At 40.9% G+C, this 23,852-nt stretch overlaps 1 protein-coding gene across 4 annotated transcripts in view; it reads left to right on the top strand.

Annotated features, from left to right (window-relative positions):
* LOC140197757 (uncharacterized protein KIAA1958) overlaps positions 1-23,852 on the top strand; it is a 169,653-nt gene that overhangs the window by 21,987 nt on the left and 123,814 nt on the right. For 3 of the 4 annotated variants that reach the window (XM_072258179.1, XM_072258182.1, XM_072258181.1), the window contains exon 2: positions 19,766-20,940. In XM_072258179.1, the coding sequence (XP_072114280.1) occupies positions 19,800-20,940 (1,141 nt within the window). In that variant the 5' untranslated portion in view covers positions 19,766-19,799. Of the gene's footprint in view, positions 1-15,507; positions 15,641-19,765; positions 20,941-23,852 lie in introns of all 4 variants that reach the window. The other variant, XM_072258180.1, reaches the window with a different exon arrangement.

Consider the following 23,852-nt stretch of genomic DNA (forward strand, 5'->3'; position numbering starts at 1 on the left):
GAATCTTCTCTGTACCCTCTCCAACGTCAGCACATCCTTTCTTAAATAAGGAGACCAAAACTGCCCACAGTACTCCAAATGAGGTCTCACCAGCGCCTTGTAGAGCCTCAACATCACATCCCTGCTCCTATACTCTATTCCTTTAGAAATGAATGCCAACATTGCATTCGCTTTCTTCACTACCGACTCAACCTGGAGGTTAACTTTAAGGGTATCCTGTACGAGGACTCCCAAGTCCCGTTGCATCTCAGAACTTTGAATTCTTTCCCCATTTAAATAATAGTCTGCCTGTTTATTTTTTCTGCCAAAGTGCATAACCATACACTTTCCAACATTGTTCTTCATTTGCCACTTCTCTGCCCATTCTTCCAATCTATCCAAGTCTCTCTGCAGACTCTCTGTTTCCTCAGCACTACCTGCCCCTCCACCTATCTTCAAATCGTCAGCAAACTTAGCCACAAAGCCATCTGTTCCATAATCCAGATCGTTGATGTACAATGTAAAAAGAAGCAGCCCCAACACGGACCCCTGTGGAATACCACTGGTAACCGGCAGTTAGCCAGGATAGGATCCCTTTATTCCCACTATTGTTTCCTGCCAATCAGCCAATGCTCTATCCACGTATGTAACTTTCTGGTAATTCCATGGGCTCTTATCTTGTTAAGTAGCCTCATGTGTGGCACCTCATCAAAGGCCTTCTCAAAATCCAAGTATACAACATCCACTGCATCTCCCTTGTCTAGCCTACTGGTAGTTTCCTCAAAAAATTGTAATAGGTTTGCCAGGCAGGATTTTCCTTTAAAGAATCCATGCTGAGTTCTGCCTATCTTGTCATATGCCTCCAGGTACTCTGTAACCTTATCCTTGACAATTGACTCCAACGACTTCCGAACCACCGATGTCAAGCTAACAGGTCTATAATTTCCTTTTTGCTTCCTTGCCCCCTTCTTAAATAGCAGAGTAACATTTGCAGTCTTCCAGTCCTCTGGAACCATGCCAGAATCTATCGACTTTTGAAAGATCATTGCTAATGCCTCCGCAATCTCTACAGCTACTTCCTTCAGAACACGCGGGTGCATTCCATCTGGTCCGGGAGATTTATCTACCTTTAGACTATTCAGCTTCCTGAGTACTTTCTCTGTCGTAATTGTGACTGTGCACACTTCTCTTCCCTGCCACCCTTGAGTGTCTGGTATACTCTGATGTCTTCCTCAGTGAAGACTGATGCAAAATACTCGTTCAGTTCCTCTGCCATCTCCTTATCTCCCATTACAATTTCTCTGGCATCATTTTCTATTGGTCCTATATCTACTCTCACCTGTCTTTTACTCTTTATACACTTGAAAAAGCTTTTAGTATCCTCTTTGATATTATTTGCTAGCTTCCGGTCATAGTTAATCTTTTCCCTCTTAATGACCTTCTTGGTTTCCTTTTGTAAGGTTTTAAAAACTTCCCAATCCTCTGTCTTCCCACTAATTTTTGCTTCCTTGTATGCTCTCTCTTTTGCTTTAACTTTGGCTTTGACTTCTCTTGTCAACCACAGTTGCATCCTTTTTCCACTCGAAAATTTCTTCTTTTTTGGAATATACCTGTCTTGCATCTTCCTCACTTCTCGCATAAATTCCAGCCACTGCTGCTCTGCCGTCTTTCCCGCCAGTGTCCCTTTCCAGTTAACTTTGGCCAGTTCCTCTCTCATGCCACCGTAATTTCCTTTACTCCACTGAAATACCGACACATCAGATTTCGGCTTCTCTTTTTCAAATTTCACAGTGACCTCTGGTGCCTCTTGAACCGGGTTGTCATATTTCATCCTGTCTGGTCAATATGCTCCTCTGCATTCACAGGGAATCCTGTAAATGTCAGCCAACCTGAGTCCCAGGTCACCTTTGACCAACATAAGCTGTGACTTGAATTTTCTTATGAGTTTGTGGATGGTACTAATCTGGTATTTCTTCAGGATCTTGGCAATCCTTCCAGAACCTATGGAAATATAGGGAAGACGGGCAGTAGCGACAAGTTCCTTCTCGTTGTAAGGTTTCTTAGTTTTTTTCTCAGCTGTTTTAAGGACCTGATTGATTTTCTTCATCATGTAACCATTCTGTAGGAACATCGTGTATAATCATATTTTCTCGGGAGACTCTCCGGGTCCAAAATAGTTTTTGCATAGTTAATCAAAGCTCTGTTGTTGATGAGGTACAAGTCAGTGTGAGTGGGCCAATTAGATGCGATGTCCGAGGCTACTGTCCAGTTTCTGTCATATTAGAACGTCCAGGTACGGAAAGCAACCATCCTTCTCCATCGCTATCGTAAATTGAATGTTTCAATGTATATTGTTCAGATGGTTGTGGAACTATTGGAGTGCCTGGAGTCCATGAGGCCACACTATGAAGGTGTCATCAGCATATATGAAGAAGCGTTTGAGGCGCAAAGGCAATTAACTCAGAGATCTCTCCTCAAAGTCCTCCATGTAGAAATTAACAATAGCCAGCGACGAGCGATCCCACGGCTACTCCATCCATTTGTTCATAGTATTTCCACTCATAGAGGAAATAAGTCGATGTAAGGGTGTGTTCAAAAAAAGTCAATGGTACCCTTATCAAACTTTGATTGCAGGGAGACTAAGCTGTCCTAAATGGGAGCTCTTGTGAACAAGGACACCATGTTGAAACTGACCATTATGTCCTCCGGGTTCAGCCAGATGTTGGTTATCGTTTAAGTGAAGTTGGTTGAATTCGTGATGGGTGCTCACAGACCCCAACAAAGGGAGACAGCATGGTCATTAAAATTTAAGCATTAATACCATTCACAAATCAGTAAGGAAGCTCAGGTCACAGCTTTTGTGGATCAACAATGACCCGGGATTCAGGTCGGCCTGCATTTACAGAATTCCTTGCGAATGTGGAAAAGCATATATCGGCAAGACAGGATGCATGGTGGAAACACGTATCAAGGAACACCATTTGGTAGCAAAACACTACAATGGCCGTAGGATTGACTCAGGCACAAAACTACTATGCCGTGCCAATGGTTTTTGGAACCACCTGGAAAAGGAAGCCATTGTAGAGAAAAGGAATTTTAACAAAGATAAAGGGCTCACTCTAAGTAAGAAATGGAATTCGATTGTAAAGGTAGGAGAGCGGAAACCTGATTGGATGAGGACTAATCCAGTCAGGAGGGACGAACTACGGGGGAATATATTCCACCAGACTAGACGTGCCCAGGCATCATCCCTGAAGAAAATGGCAGAGTTTGTCATTGAAATGTTGATTATAATCAATACCTGTACCCGGCTAGAAGCCTAAGAAGTGTTTACACAACATGGAGGAAGTTTTAAAAATTCCAATTACAAGGGATGAAGTATTAGAGAAACTCGTGGCACTGAAGGTGGACATATCACTGGGACCCAATGGTTTGCATAAGTTTGAAGAAGTAGCTGCAGATAGTGGACCCATCAATGGAACACTTTTAAAACTCATTAAATTCAAGTGGGGTACCAGAAGATTGGAAAATAGCTGATATGACTCACTTGCTCAATCCAGAGGATGCCAGAAGGTGGGGAACTGTAAGCCATTTAGTTTAACATCTGTTGTTTGTGAGATGCTAGATTCAATAATCAATCAAAGAAAACAACTCATCATTTGGGAAAGGTGAATATAGTTAAACATCAATATGGTTTTATGAAAGATAAATTCTGATGGTATATTTGATAGAAGGGAACATGGACTGCATTTAGGTTTCCAAAGGCATGTGACAGAGTGCCTCCTGAGAGGCTGGTGCATTATTTAAGAGCCCAGGGGATTGGAGGAAGTGCCATGACATGGATTGAAAGCTGCCACATAAACAGTTGAAATAAATAGATGTTTTCAGTTTGGTAATTGGTTTATTATTGTTTCTTGTATCAAGATAGAGTAGGGAAAAAAACTGATTAGCTTCCCATCTGTACATGGCACCTCATCACATTAGTGCATTGAGGTAGTGCAAAGGGGTACGCAAAAACGGCATACAGACTATAGTGTTACAGTTACAGAGAAAGTGCGGTGCATGCAGAGAATAAGGTGCAAGGTCCCCAATAAGGGAGATTGTGAGGTTAAGAATCCATTATTAATTGCACAAGAGATCCATTCAGGGTTCATATAGCAGCAGGATAGAATCTGTACTTGAGCCTGGTGGTGGATGTTTTTAAGCTTTCAGATCATCTACATGAAGATAACGGAAGGAAAGAGAATATCCAGAGTGACTGGGGTCTCAATCATCTCAAGTCGTGTCCACCTTTACACCATGAATAGGAGCCATGTACTAGGAGCCTGGTATCCTAAACTAGCACTTCTGTTTTGTGGATATTAATGGAAAATTTGATCTTCTGACACCATCGTCGCTAAGTTCTTTACCTCATTCTTGTACTTCCCCTCATCATTATTTGAGAAGTTTGTTCACTAGGGTGAAGTCATCTGCACATGTTGATGGAATTGGAACAGAACCTGGTCAAATAGACTTGAGCATAAGGGGCTGAGCTTGCAGATTTGGAGGATAATCATGGTAGAGGGGTTGTTGATTGCAGTCTGTTGGTCAGGAAATCAAGGATCCTGTTGCACAAGAAAGTGCTGAGTTCCTACTTGGAGACTGGGGATGAGATTGTTTGGAATTATGCTATAAAAGGCAGATCTGTCAATAAATAATCTAATGTAGGTGTTTTTGTTACCTAGAAGCTCCTGAGATGAGTGTAGGGCCAGTGAGATGGCATCTACCAGGAGAGATTGGAGTTGTGTGGGAGAATGGAGCTTGGTGCCACGAACAGCCTGTCAAAGCCCTTTCTGATGGTGGATGTCAGGGTCACCGGGCAATAGTCTTTCAGGCATATTATCTTATTTTTATTTGCAGTTTACTATTCTTGTTAAAGTAGCTGGGAAACCTCAGGTTGAAATAGAGATTAAAAATATCTGCAAATACCCCTGCCAGCAGATCCATGGAGGATCCGAAGATACCACCTCAGATTCCATACAGGATAGATGTTACTAGCATGTTCACTGCCACAAAGATTGATCTAATGCTGTCACAGCATCTGTGGGTTGAGATGCATTGGAGGCTGTCAGGGTCATTGCCCTTCTATTCATAACCTCAATCCAATACATTGAGCTCATCGGGGATGGATGCGTTGTTAATGATGCTGTTCATCTTCATTTTGTAGCCCATAATAGCACGCAAGCCTTGCCACAACTGGCAGCTGGTCTGGGATCTATTTTGGACTGGTATCCCTCTTGGCATCCCTGATAACTCTACCTAGACAGATGTAATGAGTGGAGTGCCCCAGAGATTGATTCTTGATTCTCTATTGTTTACTATTAGCATTAATGACCTGGCAGAGGGAACAACTTGTAAAGTTCCAAGTTGTTGATGATACAAAATGGATAGAAGGGTAGGTTGTGATAAGTATATCTGTGATTCTGCAATGGGATATAGATAGATCAGTGATTGTGTTTACATGCCCTTGGGTGAGAAGAATCAAAAGGTAGATTATTAACTAAATGGAGGAACATTGCAAGTGAGATGAAGTTCAGACAAATCTCTGGTGAACGCAGCAGGCCAGGCAGCATCTCTAGGAAGAAGTACAGTCGACGTTTCAGGCCGAGACCCTTCGTCAGGACTAACTGAAGGAAGAGCTCTTCCTTCAGTTAGTCCTGGCGAAGGGTCTCGGCCTGAAATGCCGACTGTACCTCTTCCTAGAGATGCTGCCTGGCCTGTTGTGTTCACCAGCAACTTTGAGTGTTGCTTGAATTTCCAGCATCTGCACAATTCCTCATGTTTGCATTCAGAAAAATCAGAATGTCTTGGTTTACAAAGGATGGCCTTTTAATATCTTCTCTTAGAGGGTGGTGCATATCTGGTCTCCATGAGAATTTCAGATCATTAGACACATTTAAATTGGACTCTGATAAGTACTTGAAGGATCAAAAGTATTGAATCTCATAGGGAACTACCACAAAGAGGAATTTAGACCAGCATAAATCAGCCATGATTGTATTGAATGATGATGGGGAGGGTTGTGAGTGGCTTCTTTTTCCTCTTGTGTGTTGGCAAGCAGAGTGCATAAAGATTTCAAAGTGACTTAAACAGATTGAGCCAGTGACCAAAAGCTGGGCAAGCGGATAAATGTGAAAGTATCCACCAGTAGAGAAAAAAAATCCTGATGCTTGTTTTTTTTCACTCTAGCTTTTGTATAATTAGCTGAATGTAAATTCCTCAGCTGCTGTGGATTTGAAATTATTCATGGTTTATTAATCCAGTTGTCTGGGTTACTTATCCAGGGATGTGGTACTGGGTTTACGTGAGACTATGCACCCATGCCCACTTAATCAATTAGTAGTGATTGTGTATTTATACCAATTGACAGTGGTAACACTTTTCCTTGCTAAACACTTTTTGCATAGCTGTGCTTCCATTAAACTCGAATGTTTTGTTTATGAATGAGTCAATTGTAGCTGAAGGCATGAACTAAGCAGGTGTCATTACATTCACCTTGAAAACAACCACAAAATTAGATGTTTTTTGGTTTAATGCATCCATTTTTTTTCTCCTGACATGCATGATTTGGTGAACCCACAAATAAGGAAGGTTAATAGTGTTCACATGGAGGTCTTGTCGTACAACTTCAAGTAATGTATAAAGCTATCTAACCCAGATCATTTTTGATTTAGGTTTTCATCTACACTTCTTACTAGTTTTGTGTGCAGATATATTCATACTAGTTTTGTGTGTGCAGGTATATATTAAAAGAAATAATCATATCTGGTGACATTCTGGTAATGAATGCTTGATTCATCTGACACTTAGCACATCATTTCATTTAGGGAAATCTTGATTCCTCGTTTATTTTCTAAGGGTTCCTGTGGCCTTTTACATTTCTGAAGCATGATAGACAACTGGCTAGTAATGTGATTTTGTGAGTTGTGGTAATGTGACTAGTTTCCAGTGTGCTACAAAGTTATTATCTGATGCAACTGTTGAGTCTTTTTGAACTATTCATTTGTATTTTAAGATGCTGGAAATCTGAAACACACAATGCTGGACATATTCAACAGGTCAGGTAGCATCTGTGGAGCGAAACAAATGTAAGTTAATTTAGTACCTGGAACATTAACTGCTTGACTGTAGATGTAGCCCAGCCTGCTTAGATTTTCCACCATTATTTTAAATTGGTGATACATACTTATCATTCTATGAAATTAAATGAATTATCTTGCCAATTTCTGTCATGGTGAGATAGATGGAGCAAACAAATAATGACAGCAGCTTTTTTTCTCCATTAATATAAAATGTAAACAAATTGAAGGTTGCCTGGTGTCAGATTGGACAGTAACGTGCATTGTCCTACACTGAACACATAGTCCACCTGTTCATTGTATTGCTTCCTGTAAACAAGTACATTAACCACGCAGTAACAGTTTGACCAACTACGAAGTGTAAAGTGAATGAATTGTTTTCTATTCTGCAAAGCTGGGTGAAAGTAGCCGTCTTTGGTAATGTGTGAGTTGAGGAGGAGGAAGACGAGGGTGCTGTATTTCCATGCTTTGGGGATAGATGTTGCAATCTATCAGAGACGTACTTATTTGGTGTTGAAATAAATATACAATTTTAAGAATTTGTCAGTTCCATGTCTTGGAACCCTCCACAAGGACCACAGCCTTGTTGTACGATTGAAGGCCTGTGTGCCCAGAGAGTATTCGTTAGAGTGATTTTTGGGTTTAGGTCATTTACATTTAGCAAATGGTTTTGGCTGCCAGTCTTCTGTTCCTTGATAATGTAATGTGGATTCAGTTTGGAACAGTGCAATCCTAAAAACTGTGGATCCCAATCCAGAAGCTGCTGGCGTCTGTGGGATGGATGAAAATCAGAAGTTTGTATGTAGTTTCAAAAGAAAGCATTGTCTATACTTTGTAAATATGGAATTGTCCTTTGTGCTTAGCAAATAAATATCGAGCCCCACGTTGGGCCAACAGACCTTTCCACTGAAAGCATCTCCATATGATGCCTGCTGTACTTTGTTTTGTCGAATAAAGAAGCTACTTTGTACCTACCAGTCTTTTTTTTTGGCGATTTCATTCATGCAACAACAGTTACGGTGGCAGGAGTAAGGGCTTTATACTATGGCTCTTGGTAGGGTCACCCATGCCAAACAGGTCAAAGGCTAGAGGCCAGACTGGGAGTGCTCCACTGGTCCTCCAGGTTTGGGGGTTCAGATCAGGGCTAACAACTCTGGTAAAACAATTGTTATGAAAACAGCAATGAAGAACCCTTCTATATCTGTGTGTGACTTTATGGATGGACAGATAGAGGACCTAGGCCAGAAGCGTAATAGGCAGTAAGTATGCATGCCTTGGAATGGCAATGCTTGCAGGAGTGGCCATTGTGTCAGTAGATGGGCTTTGGCTGGAACTTAAGCTTGAGAAATTAAGAGGTATAACAGGTAGGCAGGATGGTAGTTCAAGCAGTGGAATACTCCTCCTGTGAGATGTGGGATTTCAGGGTACCTACTTGATGACTACTTCAGCAGGAAGTGCACCCATCTTCAGCTCCTGGTCAAGGTTAAGAAGCTGGAACTGGGACTGGATGCCTTCATGACCATCCGGGAGGCTGAAAACTTCATAGATGAGTCTTTTATTGAGGTAGTCAGACCAGGAGTGCCGGATTCAGATAGTAGATGGGTGACCACCAGGAGAAGTAAGGGGAGTAATTATTCAGTGCGGGGCTCCCTTATAGCCATTCTCCTCAGCAACCAGTAAACCCCTTTGGATATTGCTGGAGGGATGGGGATGACCTGTTAGGGCATGGCAGCTGCAGCCAGGCCAGTGGCACAGTGGCCAACTCTGAGGCTCAGTAGGGAAGGGTAAAACCAGGCAGTGATAGTGATGATAGACTCAGTAGTTAAGAGTGTGGACAGGAGATTATGTAGGCCATGAAAGAAGCCAGTAAAGTGTGGGGTCTAGGGTCCAGGATGTCTCAGAGTAGCTGCAGAAGATTCTCAAGCATAAGGGCAAGTAGGCTGCCAGAGGTTGTGTTGTACATTGCCACCAATGACATAGGAGAAGAGGTCCAGTGCAGTAAGCTATAGGGAGTTAGGGAAAAGGCTGAAGAACAGGAACCCCAAAATAGTAATTCTGGATTACTTTCAGTGTCGCGGGCTAGTTGGGGCAAGAATAAGGTGATGGTACAAATGAATGAGTGGCTGAGGAAGTGGTGCAGGGGGCAGGGTTTCAGGTATTTGGATCATTAGAATCTCTTCTGGGTAAGGTATGATCTGCACAAAAAGGATGGGTTACATCTAAACCCAAGGGGGACTAAATATCCTTGCAGGCAGATTTGCTAGTGCTTTTGGGGATTGTTTAAACTAGGTTGGCAGGGGAATGGGAACTGGAGTGAGGAGGGGGCAGTTGGTATTCAAGTCAAAGCAGTGTGTTGTGGGGCTGTGAGAATGGACAAACATGATGGGGCAAAATTGCAGTCAGTGGGCTGAGGTGAAGTGTAAGATGGGGGCAAAATCAAAAGAGTAATGAATACAGGACTGAAGGTGTTATATTTGAGTTCATGTATATGGAATAAGGTAGATCTTGTTGCTCAATTTAAGATGAGCAGGTACACTTTTGTAGGCATCACTGAGACTTGGCTGAAAGAAGATCAGAGTTGGGAGCTTGGTATCTAAGGATTCACTTTGTATTGAAAAGACAGGCAGGTAGGCAGAGGGGGTGGAGTGGCTCTATTGGTAAAAAAAAATGAAATCAAGTACTTAGAGGTGACATAGGATCAGAAGATGTAGAATCCTTGTGGGTAGAGTTAAGGAACTACAAGGGTAAAAGGACCCTGATGGGAGTGTTTACAGGTCCCTGAATAGTAAAAGGATGTAAGACATGAATTTCAGCAGGAATTAGGAAAGGCATGTAATGAGAGTAATGTTACGATAGTTATGGGGGATTTTAATATGCAGATGAATTGGGAAAATCAATTTGGTGCAGGATCTCGAGAGGGAACTTGCAGAATGCCTATGAGAGGGCTTTCTAGAGCAGCTTGTGGTTGGGCCCACTGGGGGAAGGCAATTCTGTATTGGGTGTTGTGTAATGAACTAGATTTGATTAGGGAACTTAAGGTAAAGTAACCTTGGGAGGCAGTGATCATAATATGATCACCCTGCCTTTTGAGAGGGAGAAGATAAAATCAGATGTATCAGTATTACAGTGGAGTAAGGAGAATTAGGAAGGCATGAGGGAGAAAGTTGATTGGAAGTGTACACGAATGGGCATGACGGCAGAATAACAATAGCTGAAGTTCCTGGGGGTAATTCAGAAGGTGCAAGATAGATACATCTCAAGTATGAAGTATTCTAAAGGGAGGATGAGGCAACTGTGAGTGACAAAGGTGGCATAAAAGCAATAGAAAGGGCATATGATTATAGCAAAAAATTGGTAGGAAGTTAGAGGATTAGTGGGAAGTTAGAGCTTTTAAAAACCAGCAAGAGATCACCTTTTTTTAAAAAAAAGATAATAAGAGAAAAGATATAATATGAAGGTAAGCTAGGCAAAATATCAGAAGATACCAAAAGTTTTTCATATATATATATATATATATATATATATAAAGAGTAAGAGGAGAGAGTGAATATTGGACCTTTGGAAAGTGATGCTAGAAAGGTAGTAATGCCGGGGGGGGGGGGGGGGAATGGCAGATGAACTTATTTCACATCAGTCTTCACTGTGAAAGACACTAGCAGAATGCCAGCAATGTGAGAGAGTCAGGGAGTGGAAGTAAGTGTAGTTGCTATTGCTATGGAGAAGGTGCTTGAGAAGCTGAAAGGTCTGAAGATGGGTAAATCACTTGGACAAAGAGGACTATATTCCAGGGTTCAGAAAGACATAGCTGAAGAGATTGTGGAGGCATTTGTAATAATCTTTCAAGAATCACTAGATTCTGGAATGGTTCTGGAGCACTGGAAGAGTCCTTGAAAGTGAGTCTATAGGTTGTAGGAACAGGGCAGTGTTGGGTCAAGTGGAGTTATCCTCCGGTTTTTAATCAACTCCTTGGCTTTGCTGACAGTGAGTAAAAGTTGTTATTGTGGCACCGCTCAGCCAGATTTTTCAATCTCCTTCCTGTGTGCTGTTTCCTCGCCTCCTTTGATTCAGCCTGCGGCAGTGAGGTCGTCAGCAAACTTGAAAATAGCTTTGGAGCTGTGCTTAGCCACACAGTTGTAAGAGTAAAGTGAGTAGATCAGGGGGCTAAGCACACAGCCTTGTGCATCCGTGCTGATAGAAATTGTGGAGGAGGAGATGTTGCCAATCAGAACTGACTGGGGTCTGTAAGTGAGGAAATTGAGGATCCAGTGCTCAAGGAGGTATTAATGCCAAGGTTTTGAAGCTTATTGATTAGTTTTGAGGAGATGCTGAGGCTTTTGTATGACATCGGTCAGGCTGCATTTGGGAGTATAGTGAGCAGTTTTGGGCCCCTTATGTAAGAAAAGATGTGCTGGCATTGGCGAGGGTCCAGAGTGGGTGTATGAGCATTACCCCGAGAATGTAAAGGTTAAAATGTGAGGAGCATATGATGGCTCTGGGCCTGTATTTGCTGGAATTTAGAAGAATGGGGGTGCGATGGGGATTCTAATTGAAATTTATCAAATATTGAAAGACCTGGGCAGAGTGGGTGTGGAGAGAAAATTTCCTGTAGGGGGTGAATCTAGGACCAGATGTCACAAGCTCAAAATAAAGGGGCGTTCATTTAGAATAGAGGTGAGAAGGAATTTCTTTAGCCAGAAGTTGGTGAATCTGGAATTCATCACACTGACAGCTGTGGATTTGAGTGTTGGTTCATAAACCTTTCTCTCTGTATTCTGCCTAGCTAATTTAATTCCATGAGTCTCAATTTTAGCTCGTAATTTCTCATGGAGGACTTAATCAAGTGCCTTTTAGAACCTTCTTTGAATAAATAACTGAAATGGCTTTTGCTGTTACATGTTTCAAATTTAACTGAGTCATTTTAAAACATTGCTTCTGGTTCAAAGATTTGTGTACACATTTGTCTGGTTCTCCATCCATACATACATGAAACTGATTTTGTATTTTAAATACTTGAGTTGTTGATGACTAGCTGATTCTGCATAAGCATGGATGTGTAAAAATAATTGCCTGAACAGGGAAGGAAGCGAGCAGCCCAAGTTTTATTCCTTCTGAATGTTTTATAATTAATCAGTTTAAGATACTGTCAGTCAGTGAATGAATGTGATCAACTATACTTTAGGATGCAGCTTCAGACAAAGGAACAGGATCTTAAACTTAAAGCTTAATTTGTAAGGGGTGATGGGAAGTATTTCTTTGCACAAAGTATCTTGGAAATCTTGATGGCCTTTCCTACAGGAAGCTGAGAGTGTTTTTTTCATTAGGAGGGTATTAAGGATTATGAAACAATGATCAATGGAGGTAAAACTAGGCATTCTGTTATTAAATAATGCAGTTAGCTCCAGAGTTCCTACAGTGCTAAGGTAGTGTCACTTATTTCTCTTCTAATTACATACCTGGTTGACTACAGAAGATATTTAATATTTCTCAAAAACTATCATTTTGTGTTTTTTTTTGTATCTAACATCTGTATCCCATCATATTCTGTACTTGTGCACTGATTTAAGTGTAAAGACAGTAAATTTTCTTGTATGTTTCGTTCCCTTTTCAGTTTTGATTTACCTTCCCTTCAGCTACAATAACCAGCTATGGAACAAAATTTATGAAGGGTGTGGGGTGGAAGTAGGAACATCGATGGTTATTATTTGTACTAATTGGTCTGTCCCCAGCATTTGTGAAATTGTAGTTGATTTAGAAGCAAATAGTAATGTTCTGAATATTTGTCAAGTAAACCCCCTTACTTTTGTTTCCAAATTATGCTTCTGAAAATAGTGAATCTTAAGCATTCTTGTCTAAACAGATGCAACAGTCACTGCTCAAGTGTTTTATGGCTTGGAAAAATGAAAAATGCAGTTTTACTGAAGGGTGCTGTAATAGAATTTTCACTCCATTGCTTTCCATAGCACAATTAATTTAGTATGTATAATAATTGATGGAAATAAATGTGTTGAAAGGCGGTTGCTCAAACGAGGTTCACATTTAGCTGAGCAGAGCCTGAATTTATTTTAGCTAAGATTTTAGTAATGCAAAAAAAGTCTTGATCAATTTTGTGTAGAATATTTTTGTCATAATAAACAGAATAGTTAATATCCTCAAACATGAGAAAATCTGCAGATGCTGGAAATTCAAAAACACACACAAAATGCTGGTGGAACGCAGCAGGCCAGGCAGCATCTATAGGAAGAAGTACAGTCGACGTTTCGGGCCGAGACCTTTCCTCTCCATATTCCTCTGGGCTCCCCTCCCCCTTTCTTTCTCCCTAGACCTCCCGTCCCATGATCCTCCCCCCTTCTTCAGCTCTGTGTCCCTTTTGCCAATCAACTTTCCAGCTCTTAGCTTCCCCCCCTCACCCGGTCTTCTATCATCTCAGATCTGCCCCTCCCCCTCCCACTTTCAAATCTCTTACTATCTCTTCTTTCAGTTAGTCCTGACAAACGGTTTCGGCCCAAAGCGTCGACTGTTCTTCTTCCTATAAATGCTGCCTGGCCTGTTGCGTTCCACCAGCATTTTGTGTTAGTTAATATTCTCTCTTTTCAATGTCTTTTTTAAACTAAATCGGATTGTGGCATTGAATGATACTCATTGCTCCAATATTCTGTTGTCATGAGATTCATTTGTGTAGACTTCGCATGTTTGTCACTCCTTTTAGGAGATAAGGATATTCAAAATTGCTTTAAAGTCTTTTTTTCTGAAGTGGGATCACCACTCATCCAAGAATGTAGCAACCAATTAGTTAACCCTGGAGAGGGTCCAGAGGGCATTCTCAAGAATGAAAGCAACACTCACAACATGCTGGAGGAACTTGCAGGTCAGGCAGCATCCGTGGAAACGATCAGTCAACGTTTTGGGACAGAACCTTTTGTCAAGACTGAAGAGGGAAGGGGCAAAGGCCCTATAAAGAAGGTGGGGGGGAGGGTGGGAAGGAGAAGGCTGGTAGGTTCCAGGTGAAAAACCAGTAAGAGGAAAGATAAAGGGGTGGGGGAGGGGAAGCAGGGAGGTGATAGGCAGGAAAGGTGAAGGAGGAATAGGGGAAAACACAATGGGTAGTAGAAGGAGGCGGCACCATGAGGGAGGTGATAGGCAACTGGGGGAGGAGGCAGAGGGAAATGGGGATGGGGGAAGGGAGGGGGAGGGAATTACCGGAAGTTGGAGAATTCTATGTTCATACCAAGGGGCTGGAGACTACCTAGACGGTATATGAGGTGTTGCTCCTCCAACCTGAGTTTAGCCTCATCATGGCAGTAGAGGAGGCCATGTATGGACATATCCGAATGGGAATGGGAAGCAGAGATGAAGTGGGTGGCAACTGGGAGATCCTGTCTGTTGTGGCAGACAGTGGAGGTGCTCGATGAAGCGGTCCCCCAATCTGCATCGGGTTTCACCGATGTAGAGGAGACCGCACCGGGAGCACTGGATGCAGTAGATGACCCCAACAGACTTACAAGTGAAGTGTTGCCTCACCTTGAAGGACTGTTTGGGGCCCTGAATGGTGGCAAGAGAGGAGGTGTAGGGACAGGTGTAGCACTTGCACTTACTAAGGGCTAAGTGCTGGGTGGGAGATCCGTGGGGAGGGACGTGTGGATCAGGGAGTCACGGAGGGACCGATCCCTGTGGAAAGCGGAGAGGGGTGGAGAGGGAAAGATGTGCTTGGTGGTGGGGTCCTGTTGAAGGTGGTGGAAATTGCGGAGGATAATGTGCTGGTTTCGGAGGCTGGTAGGGTGGTAGGTGAGGACAAGGGGAGCTCAAGAATGAAAGTCTTGACATAAGAAAATCTAATGGCACTTGGCCTGTACTCATTGGTGTTTGGAAGGATGAGGAGTGGAGGAAGGGGGAAACTCCATTGAAACTAACCAAATACTGAAAGGCTTAAGATAGAGTGGGGGTGGCTTTGATTATTTCATTAGTAGGAGAGTCTAGGAAATGAGGGCACAGCCTCAGAATAAAAAGATGTTCCTTTAAGGCTGAGACAAAGAGGAATTTCTTCAGGCTAATGGTGATCAATTTGTGAAATTTATTGTCAAAGCTCCTGGAGGCCAAATCATTTGTTGTATTTAAGACAGAGATTGAAAAATTCTTGATTAGTAAGGATGTGAAAGGCTATGGGGAGAAGGTTGGACAATTGCTGAAAAAAGTCAGTGGTGATTTAATGCAAGAGCAGACTTCATGGGCCAAAAGGCCTGATTCTGTTACTGTATCTTATTTTATAGTCTTGACTTAGTGCACAAGAGCCTCTTGTTAGGCGACCTTTTACAGTAGAACTTCAATAATTTTTCATCATCAGGGCTTTGGTGTTTGATTCAGCAGATTTTATTCCCATTAATATTTCAACATACTTTTTGCCATTTTTTTTTAGGTATTATGCAACACAATAATGAATGAACTCATTCATTTAGAATGAAGCACTGGAATTGGGACCTTGCTGAGGTGCAAAAGACCATGAATGTTACCTGGTGAACCAGATGCCAAGCCATTGGGATTTCTGAATGGTCAGATGTGATTGTTGGAGTTTTACTTTATTCTGATTTTACTGATTATTGAGGTGGATATTTGTTGGGATCTCATAACTGTACTTTGTGAGGTGTATAGATGGCTTGCATTTGCTTGAGGACACAGTGGCCTTTGGTATTTCATCCATAATATGGGACCGCTGCAAGTTTGGTACTTTCCAAGTACTGTTTTTCAGTTTCAATTTCAGTGTGGTCAAATCATGCCAATAATGCTCAAACCAATAAAGTTCTGTTTGGGGTTGGCTACTGTACATTACATGGCACTTGTGTTTCAAAAAAACATAACATTTTCTGTCAACTCGGTAATATGGCACTTTTGATAGGGATTTCTGCAAGCAATTGTAAGATGTGATAGATGTACGTTGCAGCAAGAGTGTCATTCCCCTGTGTGAAAAAGGCTTGGATTTGTATGGCAATAGGTGACAGAAAATGGTAATTCAAATTGCCTGCCTAAATTAATCAGAACTAGTTTTGCATTGTTTAATTCAGGCCATTGGCAAAATCAATCATCTTGTGATCATTATTAACAAATAATATATTATCAGTGCTCATTTAATCCTAAAATTTTGAAAAAGCTTGACACATTAGAGACTATTCAACCATCATATCAATGCCAGGCAAAAGAGCTATGCAATCTAAGCCCAACCTTCAGCACTAAGATCTATGTAGCCCTGCATTGAATCACTTCAAGTATACTCCCAAGTAAAATGTAAGGATTTTCATCTCTATCACCCGCTTATGGTTTCCATGAGCAGAGACCTCCATCATCTAAGGGTGGAAAAAAGTTGTTTCTTTCACTCCTCGCTAATCCTTCTACTACTTTAAGTCCATGCTCTTTGGTTTTTGACCTCCTTGATAAGGAGAATAGGTCCTTCCTATTTACTTTACTTTGGTTACTCAATTTTACATCAGTTAAATCTTCCCTCTGCCTTCTCTGATCCAAAGAATAATCTCAGTTGATTTAAGTCTTTATGGCTGTAATTTTCCAATCTGAGCAACATCTTTAAATCTCCTCATGATTCAAGATTCAGATTTATTTATCACATATACATCAAAACATACAGTGAAATGGTTTCTTTGTGTTAACAGCCAACAAATCTGAGTGTGTGCTAGGGGAAGCCTATAAGTCAGCAAGGTACCAACAACTCGGCAGAACAACACAAAACACAACAAGCAAAATAGCACGCCCTGTCCCCCTCTCACCCACGCACATAGAGTGCTCTAACCCCAAGGCAGTCCATCTTCAGTCTCCTGCCTCCAGTGGATTCCAATTTGGACTTGGACACACAGACATTGGACCTTTGACTACTTTAGTGGACTCAGATTCAGAGATCTGGGCCTATAGCCATAGGGCCTCAGCTTCTGGATTTCCAATTTGGCCCTTGGCACCTTCCAATTACCAAACTTTAGATTCGCTGATAACAGGACCCTGAACACTAGGCCCCTAACTCTGGTCTAACCAATTCACAAACCCAGGTTCTGATTGGATCTTGCTTCCTCAGCTTGCAAGGAACTCCAAATCCAGAATCCTCCAACTCACTGGCCTTGGGGGAGCCATTAACCCTCCTATTCACAGGTCTGTCAGTCCAACATCCTGCTGGACATCGTGGTCCAGCCTGCGGATGTGAGACATCTGTGTCACTGTCCTTAGAATGTGGAGAGGAGTCTTGGTCTTCGGACTATCCTCTCGTTTCTCCAATTCCCCCACATCCCCATTCCTAAAACCCTAACCTGATCTCTAATTCATCTCTATTCCCAGACTATCCCCACAAAATCCTAAAAAACACCTTTTTAAAAAAAACTCTAAAAACATTTAAAACTGAACTGCAACCTCAGTGGTACCATGTCACAGCTCAGTGCCGTCTCCATCACCAGAACAATTTCATCTTTTGGTATTAGTTTACCCAGCATCATTACCAGTTAAAAGCCCAGATCCCCTGTCTGTTCTGAGGGATTTACTCAAAAACATAATGTTAATAATTGATACTTATTGCAGCAGGAATCTATTCTCCCAAAGGAGGGGGGGGGCGGGAGGTGAAAATTTACTAAGCTATGGGGGAATAGTTTTTTAAAAAATGGTAATTTTGCATTTGAATTGGATAATTTCACAATGTATAAAACAGATCAGAAGAATGCTGGATGTGGGCTGACTTGACCCCATTTATTTTATGTGTACATTGTTCTGTCAAACACCTTTTTGCTACGTCCCATAACAAACAATAAATAACTCAGAGTGGATTAAGCATAACTACATTTATTTTACTTGCAGCAAGGAGAAAGCATCACTGCACAGGTGTTGGTGATAGCTTCCGAACAACAGGCACAAGGTCATTCCTTATTCATACAAGCAGAACTACACATGCTGCAGTTCAAGGGAAGGGTGCATTCTGTCCTGCTCAATCAGTGTGCTTGTCATTCTTCCAGTGACCCATCTTGCAGTTTGTCAAGGACTCTGGTTTCATCAGCATGATATTGCACAAACACTATTGGTAAAGCACTCTGGTACAATACACGTTCCATTTTGTTACTACAAGTAAAGTACATTCCACATGTCCCTAATCCACCATTTACTATGTTTAATGACTCTATGACTCAATTGATGTTTTCTTTGTTGATTTTTGATGACCATTAATAAATATGTAGTTATTCTAACAGAAAATTTGCATTTGTATAGTACCAATAATATTGCAAAATATTTGCACTGATGGAAAGTGTTAACTTTGCACTGAACCATGTACTACTTAAATTTAATGCCTCATTTTGGATGATTTAATCTGGGGTGAGGTTTAGCTACTTTTTATATTAAATGGAATTCCCAGTTCCTCCACTGAGATCACCTGAACACTGAACTGTTCCCACAGCCTGTGGACTCACTTTTGAGAACTCTTCATCTCATGTTCTTGTTATTTATTGCTTATTTATTATTTTAAAATTTGCACAATTTGTTGCCTTTTGCACATTGGTTGTTTGTCTTGTGTGCATTTTTTCAACAGTTCAGCTGTGTTTCTTATGTTCTGTGAATGCTCACAAGAAAATGAATCTCAGGGTTGTATACAGCATGTACTTTTGATAATAAATTGACCTGCTCAAACCAGTTTACTTTGTGGTGGTTTCTCTTGGCTGTTTTACACCACTGTAATCTGGTTTATGCTATTCCTATGATACTGTTGGAGTAAATTCCAAAGTTTTTTTTTTCTAACTCTTAGAATATCTACTGGGTGTAGGACTGGGGGATGGGGGTGGTATTCCCATTTACGTTTTATTTGTATGCAGTTCTTAAATTGGGTTATATTCCATTAAATTGTTCTAGATTTATTTCGAATTTAATCCAATTCATGGCATTTCATGTGTTCAGTCACTATATGCAAATAGGAGGAAACATTTTTGCTTTCAACAAAAACACCTATAACTCCTAGAGGTAATTATTCAGTAATCTGTGACAATGATAAAGCTCTAATGCTGGTTCAACTGAGCTATTTTGAACATTCCCCATTTTCTTTGAAGGAACACAGTGGTTAAGGATTGTTTCCAAAAGATCAAATTCCAATGTTGTGAAGCATAGTTGTATTGAACAGTGGTCAACAGAACATTGTGGTATACTGTGAACCACGAAAAGTACAGTATTGAACAGAGTTTTTCTCTAGTAATGGCCAGTTGCAAGGTGGGAATATTAAGCTAAAATGTGATTCCCTGATCAAAAATAGTGTTTAACTGCTGTTTTCTGCCTGAGTGGACAGGGCTACAATCTTAAGTGAGTACATCTTTGAGTAATTGAACTATACTATCTTGAGCAGATTAAAAAAATATATAATAAAACATTAAATCTAATTGTACAATGGAATACATTTATGAGGATCACAACAATTTTCCAGAAGTAGCTACAAATGGTGTGATTACATGTTTAAGTTAAAGTATTATATGTCTGGTTCTGAAGTAATTGACTCAAAATTAACCTGTTGTAGTTAAATGACTAATCTGTTTATACTTTAATATAAGCCCTTGAAGCTGGTTTGCTGCTGCTTGATGGTATGCACTTTGAGTCATGAAGTTGTGTGATTGGAGCAGCCAAGTTTCAAATCTCTCTTTCCCCTTTTCCTCTTACAGAACACTGACTACTGAAGAGTGACAGCCCAACAAGATGGAGGACTGCCTTCACACGTCTTCAGAAAACTTGTCCAAACTGGTTAGCTGGGCTCACAGTCATGGAACAATTTGTAGTCTCATTCCAAACCTGAAGCACTTGTTGACTGAAGGGGCCCATGGAAACCTTACTGCAATGTGGGGTTGTGGCGCTGGCCATGCCTACCACTGGCCACTGGCTGTCACCTGCAGGACAGGATCCCAGGACAGAGTGTGCTTTCAGGACAGTAGAAGCTTTAACTCGGACAGCTCCAGCATCATTGCAGTATCTTCTGAGGCCCAGCAAAGCCCATCAGAGAAGTACCAAAGTAGATCCTCAAAAGGAAAGGTGGAGTTTTCAAGGAATAGAGATTCCTGTGACTTTTCATATAGTGAACATTCAGAGGTTGATGAAAATGTGGAAGAATATGATGAAGGTGATTTATTTCACATGGCATGTGAGTCTTCTGCAACTGATGAAGACAGTGATTATGAATCACGGCTACAAAAGAACACACTGAAAAGGCGAGAAGCAGGGCCTTTGCTTGCACTGGACTCTCCAAATCACCTTTCTCATGAAAACAGTAATGAAGTTATTGTAAAAAAGATTAAGCAAGAGGGTCCTGAAGACTATTACATTGTGACAAATGCTGAAATAGCTCTAGACAATGAGAATTCCTCTGTAACTGTGAGATCCAAGCCGAAGCCTGGTCCTGCTTCCTATTTAGGGCCTACCAAATCTTCAGCCCTCCTTCCTGCTAGTCACATGCCCGAAAGGACTGAGTCAAAAGCTGTTTCTATTATTCCACCGAATACAACAAGGACAATGGGTCCCAAGTCTGGGAAGAGTTGTACGTCTTCACAGAAGAAGCTGAATGATGGTCAAGGAACTGGACAGCAGTTAGTTCTTCAAATGCCAGTCAGCACTTCCGGAGGAAACCAGCAGATCAATATCCCATTGTCAGCTCTCCAGCTTCCCGGGCAAGAGGAGCAGAATGCTTCTGAAGACATGGGAGTACAGCTGGTAAAGACCAGAGCATCCAGTGAAGTTTCATTATCTCCATCTATCAGTGCCGAACCTGAAGTCAGCTCAAGTCAGCAGCAGTCAAGTTTACTTCAGTCTCTGGCAAAAGATGTCAGTGTACAATCATCAGCAGCAGGTAAGAAATCTCAATTAACATAACACTTTGGTCCTGCAATTTGTGATTTCTGTAACTGTAATTGCAATGTGAGAGGTAATTTCAGTTTGAAGTCTTTCTAACATCTAATATTCTATTGTATTGATTTTTCAGGCAATGGTAGGGCAGACTTTTTTGGGGGGGGGGGGGATTTTCTTCCAAACCGTTGATTTCCCCTTGTAAGTAATGTTTGTCCAAACAGCAAAGCTGACTAAATTCTTCTTGTTACCAGATTAGCACCTTTTAAATATTAACAGGTAATTTGAAGCTGTGGACAATAAATAGTGAAAAAAAAATTGGTCTTAATTAACCTCAATGTTGGTGGGTTGAAGGGTCTGGGGTGGTGATGCATGAGGGATGAGAAGAGTAGATACAGTTTATGTGTGTCTGTGAAACTCCTAAATGAATGAAGTTTGTAATATAAAAAAGTCATAGTTTCAATACCTATCTGAGTCTGCCAATGTGCTTTATTAGACTGCTTTATTTAGATTACACTTATTTAACCTATTAAAACCAACAATTTTACTATTTTTTTACAAACAAGTTTTGCTTTTTTTTTAACCTTTTAAGAATTTGTATTTGTTGGGTAATAGATTTAAATACCAAAGCTTTAAAAATAGTTCTGAATCTCCTTAAAGTTGTGACCAAATGCTACAAAAATAGGTTCTGTTGTCTTTGTGTTCTACTTTCTGGTTTGCTGATTTTCTTTTTCGCACTTGTAGAGCACCATTTTGGAGTAAGTTACAGATTAACAGTAAATTCTTACCTACTTAACTTGGGTTCTTTTATCCATGTGAATAATTATTTAGCTTTATAGTACTAGAAACAGTGCATCCGCTTTTCTCTTCAATTGCAGTTATATAATAGAACTACTTTTGGTTAGTACAGTCCAAAAAGACTGGTTGTATTTTGATAAATGTTCAACAAGCACATCAAACGTGTCTTTTGAGTACCTACAGAGATGACTTTAGGGTGCCATTTAATGTAATTATATGAATTGATGTGTGGGCGCTAATTCCATATTTGTAATTTGGATACTTAACTTTTGTAGCTGGCAGATATTTGCTTTCTTTTTAGAGATAGGTGGGTACTTAGCTATCCCAATCATGAATTCAAAGTATGGGGATGAAGCATTTACAGCTTTTTTGCCATTTTGACGCATTTACTTTTTTAATTAAGTGTTGTTTCAGTACCAAGTAGCTTTCTAGCAACATTTGGTTTTGTTAGCTTCTCACGCTGGATCTCAAGCAACCAGCTCCCAAACACTACCAAGAGATTTTAGGAGTGAAAGCCAAAATGACATCTTTCAGAGTCTTCCAAGACCCAGTAAATTTGATACATTGGTTGTTAAAAACAGTGTTTGTTGTTGAATTCCTGATGTGGTACCTCCATCTCTCCCAAATTTGTTAGATTTTATTTATAGCACCGAATATATGCCAGGTTTATAACATTATTTGTGTTTCATCCATCCTTCAAATTATATCCTTCCTTTGCTTCCTTCCTCTTGTACTTGGGTAGCTATTCTTAAATACATGAAATTTGTTCATTTCTACCTACTTTGGTTTTCTATGAGTTTGACGTTTTTACCATGAGAGAAACTCCTTCATGGATTCACTTGTGGTTGACTTGCACTTGAGACTCCTGCACAAGTGAAAGCAAGCTCTGTGACTCTTGCTCCCAATGATCCAGTCCAGATCATTGAAAGGAATTTGCACATCTCCTCAGACTTTGTGTTTCCCTTTGGTGCTCTGTATCTGCCACATCCAAAGGATGCTGGTAGATTAATAGGCCACTGTAACTTTAGCCCTTGGTGTAGGTAAGTAGCAAAAAGTATTAAAGGGAAGTTGATAGCCTTGGGAAACTGAATGAATTACAAGGTTGCAGGAAAGTAAGGTGAGGTAATGGAGTTATGGAATTGCTTTGTAGGGCTCAGCAGACACATGATGGGCTGAATGTCCTCTTTCAATGTCACAATGAATATATACCCTGCCGTACCCCTCTATTATTTTAGTTTGCCATCTGTCAACCTTTATCTTGCTAGAAATAGGAAAGAGCCCCAATCTGTTTGAATCTTGATTTTGCTGTCTCTTTTGTTGCGACTATTTTCAGGATTTCTCTCGGTTATGACGTGATTCTATTCCAGATAATAGTTCTTAACCTGAATTGCTTGTAAGTTGGAAGAAGAAGCTATCATCCGGCCTCAAGTCACTGAATGAGCAAGTGAGTCTGCTCAATGCTCCCATTTCTGCTCCGCTTGACCCAGCCCCTGATTGTTGCAGGTTGGGCTGGAGTGGGAAAGTGTTGGGGAGAGAAGGCACATGTTCATGTCCCATTCCCACCCGACAGATTCTTTCAGCCCTAAATCCATCCCCATCCACCTAGTTGCTTCTCAATGTTTGCCTGTCCGTTAGTTGGGCATTCTTAACTTGGGGAGGAGATGTTTAGCATTTGTCCAGTCGTTTTGCACTATAGAGGGCAAATTTGTGCCTGATAAAGCAGGTGTATTCTAACCCAGGTGATCCAAAAATTGTTGACGTGTAATATTTTTGGTCAGCAACACCACATAAAATGTCAATACTGGTATTGCGTGCATGTAGGTGAGTGTTAGGTCATAATGAGAAATCTCCTTTTCATTATCAAATCTGGTAGTTAACTGGTTTTAATACAAAATATTCTGTAATTATGAAGATGGAGGTGGAAAGGGGAAATAGTGGCTGCAAATGAGGAATGATTTGTGTACACTTTCTAATCTGAATCTTAAGTTTTTTTTGTTACAATAGGTTCTCTAAGAGCAGTTGTTTTTAGTTTGTGCCTTCCCTACATAGGTTAATAATCAGGAACACCAATTTGACTTGAGCACCAAATGGGCTATTTACATTTTTACAACTAACTGA

The sequence above is a fragment of the Mobula birostris genome, chromosome 5 (genome assembly GCF_030028105.1).
Source record: "Mobula birostris isolate sMobBir1 chromosome 5, sMobBir1.hap1, whole genome shotgun sequence".
In the NCBI taxonomy this organism is placed as follows: domain Eukaryota; kingdom Metazoa; phylum Chordata; class Chondrichthyes; order Myliobatiformes; family Myliobatidae; genus Mobula; species Mobula birostris.